Here is a 5,073-nt window from a genome sequence, read left to right on the forward strand (position 1 = left end):
CCCAAATGAGAGACGGTTGAAGATATTCGCCTCATAGAGTGTAAAGCAATATTCAACTCATGTTTACAAAAGTGATTTTTTACTTTTTTTTGAACAACATGAAATTAAATTGACAAACCACAGCACGTTTCAGTATATTTCGAGGTTAGTTGGTTGCGCCCTAAGGCCTTTTGTTGAAACACAATTTTATACCTTGGCAAAGTTTCCTTTCTGTTGAAAACAGTCCAAATTGACAGCAACATAAAGCTACTTCACCTCTATTCATACAGCCGGCTGTGACAGACGGGAATTCATGACTGTGCACCTTGTTCTCCCTGAGCTGTGCCTATTCCAGCCTGGGACATTATTCTCTGGCTGAGTAAGACATACTTCTTTGCAGACTCATCTGTTAAATGGGAACTCGTCTGGCTCTTAGCCAAAGTCTTTGTATTGGTCAACACGATGGCACAAATCTGTGGAAATCATATTGATTGTCTGTTGTTAAAGGTTGATCCTGCTTTTGGTTACGGATAATGTCAGACTGAACTTTGATGTTTGGGGATTTGAAATAAAAGCAACGTGATTATGAGGATAATTGGGGGTTTTGTCGGTGTGTGTAGACAAGCATAGTTTGAAGTCCTATTTCGGTTTTAGGAGCTGCACAATCGTACGTGTTATGTAGATACTGATTGGAAATGTACAAAATCATATAAAGGTATTTATGTAATTCTATAAAACATATCTGTATAAAATATTATGCCAGTAATCTTCCATGCTTTAAAAAGAAACCGATGACGAGAACGGGTGCGGCTTAGCACTGTCGCAGATTGGAGATGGAGCCTCACCACGCGGGTCTCAATCCAAAACGCGATGCGTCTATCCACTAAATAGCCTGATGTCGCTCACAAAAACCCTATTTCCCATAATTCTACCACGATTTGAAACCTCCCCTTGTCAACGCTAAAAAATCGACGAGGCGTATCGTACCCGCGCGTAACTTAAAGCATCGTGGCTACTATAGTAAAGGAATAGCACCTAAAATGCGTGATCTACACCTTTGCCATCATATGACTCTTCCGAGCGACCCCAGGAGTGTCTAATTCATATTCAAGATGCGAGGACCGCCATTGGACATCTACAGCACACTCGTATTAATATTCACAATCACGTCACTCACCATTGGGAGATTACCCCGCGACGTCACACAGATCTTATAAACATTTAAGATGTCGGCCTTTGCCATAGTAGTATTAGTAACTTCGGTAGCGAAAGCTCAGTTGAGCTTTAAACGGCGCGTGGGAGGGAGCACAGCGGAGAACGGTTTCCGTGACGCCAAAATGTTCGCCAAACGAGAAGGTATTCTGAGGCAAAAACAACAGTTTTAATACCAAACAATTATTTGCGTCATATACGCACAGTCGTTCCGTCGGCGGTACGTGTTCTGTTTACGTCGTTTATTGAGCGGGATCTGCAGTGACCTATCTGTGCATCCGGATGGACACGTGCCAAAACGATCGCTATCTTATAACGTTACTCGATTAAGTTTTTAATTAGATGTAGGCTACCATTTTTTTGTCTATAGCATTTGCCGGTTGTTTTAGCGTGTTTGTTTTTGCGAATGTAAATGGACACTTTGTCATATCTTGCATGAAGTGTCTTGTTTCCCCTGACTGCGGTTTAGCCATGCGTTTAAAGGGACTTACAGCTTATCTTGAGTTTTACACGGATTGCTTTGCTAATTGGATACAGAATCAGTAGCTGATCAGTAACTTTACTCGTCTTTTGTTAGTAGACACTAAGGAATTTCTTTAGCTTCGTGCAGAGCGATGGGTCTGCATTCAGGAGCACGTGTTTCCATACACCAGCATGCTTTAAACTACATGTTTTAAAACAAAGGTTTTGTCAATTGTGTTTCTAGGAGTGTTGCGGAGCGACTAGTCGGTGGGAGCTGATGGCCTCGGTGGAGTTGCTTTTTATAAACAATAGAGGGGGTACACCTGATCCCCCTGGAGTACCGGAGTGGTCTTCTAGTCCTCTTCATGTCCACAGATTGAACAGCTCGCCGGAGGAATCTTCCCCCACTCGGAAGGCGCCTCCTCATGAGGCACAATGTAATTCAGCACCACGGACGGCTCCCAGTAAAGGTCAACATGGCCACCACCGGCATCAGCCCGCGGAGAAGGTCAGAGTCTGCTGCGACGAGGAGCTCGAGACGTCGTTCACGTATGTGGACGAAAACGTCAATCTCCGACTGGCCACTCCGGACACTAGCGTGAAAAGTCCTCGCCAGCTCCACGACTCCACGAGCGAGATCCACCCCGACGCGCCGCGGGACTTATCGCTGATGTCCGACATCGACATCAGCTCGGAGAGTTCGGGGAAGTCCGTGGATTACGGATTCATTTGCGCGGTCACGTTCCTTATTACAGGGATCTCACTGGTGATCATATCGTACGCGGTGCCACGGAGCATCGGAGTGAACCCGGAAAACGTGTCCGCGCGCGAAATGGAAAGACTGGAGAACGAGAGCGCCAGGATAGGCGCTCATCTGGACAGGTGCGTTATCGCGGGCCTTTGCCTTCTCACTTTAGGGGGAGTGGTGTTGTCCACTCTGCTGATGATATCCATGTGGAAGGGCGAGATGTACCGGAGGAAAGCCTTCGCCTATTCCAAGCACTCCGCAAAGCTTTACGGTTCAACTAATTTGAGAACAAGATCGAGTCCCAGTCGCTCGTCCACACCGCACAGTTTTGTCGAGGAGGAGAATGGCGATGCCAATAGTTGACTATTAATCCTTATAGGACTGACTAAAATGACTTTGACCTTTCCAGCATGGCCAAACGAGCTCGTTTTCTGCCCTTGGATAAGACTGATATGGATGAACACAATATCACGTTACAGATTTCTCAGGCTCCAAGCATATGCAGCATGCTGATTTTGCATTTATCATAAAGTAACTTAGTGAATAAACAAAGTTTGGTTTTGTGCCAAGCATTAAAATAAGTCTTTGTCTATACAAGCATTAAAACTCAGAGAGTTGCAAAAATTAATAAATATATACAGATTTTCCTACAGTACTGAATTAATCCACTACTCTTGATCAGAATGCTGCTGCTAATACTGACAGTCTTACTGCCTCTTTATTACATGTTCAGATCCCAGTGAAAACCAATAGATGCTCACCTCAGCCATTTCATTAAATGTTAAGACGCGACTATAGTGATTGAGGGCTATATTCTCTGGTTTGGAGCCCAGGTAGCCATGCATTTAGATACTAAAAAAGACCCGTGCGACACTGCAAAGAATGACATTATTTTCTCACATGTCCTTGATAGTTAATTTGTGGAAAGGCCAATGCTTTTCATACCTTCTCCCTGCAAGCGCTAACATTATTAGCTGCCACAATCATCTGCTTTCTTTTGGAAATTTAAAGCCATCTGTCTAAGAGAGGAAAGCTGCAGTATCTTCATGACGTACAGAGTAAAAACATATTAGACCCTGTATAACAATGCAAAATAATTGTGAAGCCTTCTCCACGCTATTTATCCAGACTGTGAATTACATATAAATGCGCTCTCAGATGTAATGCTGCTGACACTAATGACAATTCATACAACTCATATAACAAAGATTCACTTTATGAGGTGAAAATAAAAGTATATTATTCTTCATTTTGTCTGCGTTTTATTGCTGTCTTTGTGACCGGTTCAACCGTGAATTTGACATTTGAGATCACGAGTCTGCTTTCCGAAGCAGTTTTCTGTGTCTTTATGTGGTTGCATAGCAACGTGAAGACAGAAACATGTTTTTATCCAAAAAACTGGCTGTTCAGTTGTGTGGGGATGGTGGCCCCACTGCATTTTGAATTTAAGTTTTTATAGATAAAGCAACTACAACATTGTTCAGAAAGTTTGGGGCTGTACAAAGTTTAGTTTTCATGGACAAAATCTTTTGTTTTAAAGGAAAAAAAAATTATTATCATCCTCACTAAGGAAGATTTGTAAATCAAAAAAATACATCAAAACTATGTCAGCTGTCTCAAATGGAAATTAAATGTCTCAAATTAAATCACTTTAACATGCTTGAATGGAGCATTTAAGAGGAGTTCACCTTTGTATCCTTTCAAGGAATGGTTTACTATTTTATTTTATTTGCAATCCATTACTTCGGGGGCACGGTGGCTTGGTGACGTTCGCCTCACACCTCCAGGGTTGGGGGTTCGATTCCTGCTTCCGACTTGTGTGTGTGGAGTTTGCATGTTCTCCCCGTGCCTCGGGGGTTTCCTCCGGGTACTCCGGTTTCCTCCCCTGGCCCAAAGACATGCATGGTAGGTTGATTGGCATCTCTGCAAAAATTGTCCGTAGGGTGTGAGTGAGTGAGTGAGTGTGTGTGCCCTGCGATGGGTTGGCACTACATCCAGGGTGTATCCTGCCTTGATGCCCGATGACTCCTGAGATAGGCACAGGCTCCCTGTGACCCGAGGTAGTTCAGATAAGCGGTAGAAAATGGAATGGAATGGAATCCATTACTTCCACTTCAAAATGATTTTTTAGTTAGATCTCAAAATATAGTTTAAAGACAGCTGAATATAATTTAATCCATAATATACCACTGCTGTCCTCATGTCTCTGTATTTCTTGATTTGCATTGCATGCCGTGAATCATTATGTTTAGTCACCCTTTATGTTTCTAACTGGATTTAACAAATATCTAAAACCAAAAAGTTGTACTAAAAGGCGATTGTCACTTTTGACAACAAAGTATTTAAAAGGACAGTGTTTCTTCCATTTCCAAAAAAACTGTGAATTTGGACATCTGAGGTCTCAGAAGGCATTATATCAGTAATATATCTGGTTAAATAAAGTTAAATAACAGATTCTAAATACATCAACTTCTGCTCTTACAGCCACAAACAACCTTTAGTTTTGTAACAGAATGATCGTTTTTGTCCTGTCTGCAGTGTGTCTCTGGTTAGAAAGCTGAAAATAGAATGATTTCAGGTCACAGTCAGTCTGTAAGAGAACACTCTTTAACAAGATTTCACATCAATGTCAACTGGCTTCCATCTGTAAACTGGGCTCTCCTTCTGCCTCA

General features: G+C 42.5%; 1 protein-coding gene across 2 annotated transcripts; it reads left to right on the forward strand.

Annotated features, from left to right (window-relative positions):
- Window positions 1-998: 998 nt before the first annotated feature.
- On the forward strand, window positions 999-3,650 carry LOC130433101 (transmembrane protein 74). 2 transcript variants are annotated; one of them, XM_056762799.1, is made up of 2 exons: window positions 999-1,335; window positions 1,898-3,650. In XM_056762799.1, exon 2 carries the CDS (start codon window positions 1,931-1,933, stop codon window positions 2,762-2,764), a length of 834 nt encoding a protein of 277 aa, XP_056618777.1. In that variant the 5' UTR covers window positions 999-1,335; window positions 1,898-1,930; the 3' UTR covers window positions 2,765-3,650. The 2 variants fall into 2 exon arrangements, with proteins under 2 accessions (XP_056618777.1, XP_056618778.1); XM_056762800.1 differs by lacking the exon at window positions 999-1,335 and adding an exon at window positions 1,366-1,535.
- The last annotated feature ends 1,423 nt before the right edge of the window (window positions 3,651-5,073 follow it).

This window comes from Triplophysa dalaica, chromosome 12, assembly GCF_015846415.1.
Source record: "Triplophysa dalaica isolate WHDGS20190420 chromosome 12, ASM1584641v1, whole genome shotgun sequence".
Lineage (NCBI taxonomy): Eukaryota > Metazoa > Chordata > Actinopteri > Cypriniformes > Nemacheilidae > Triplophysa > Triplophysa dalaica.

What these genes read in the sequence shown, in the direction of transcription:
- LOC130433101 (XM_056762799.1), top strand. Translation starts at nt 1,931, where the DNA reads ATGGCCTCGGTGGAGTTGCTTTTTATAAACAATAGAGGGGGTACACCT.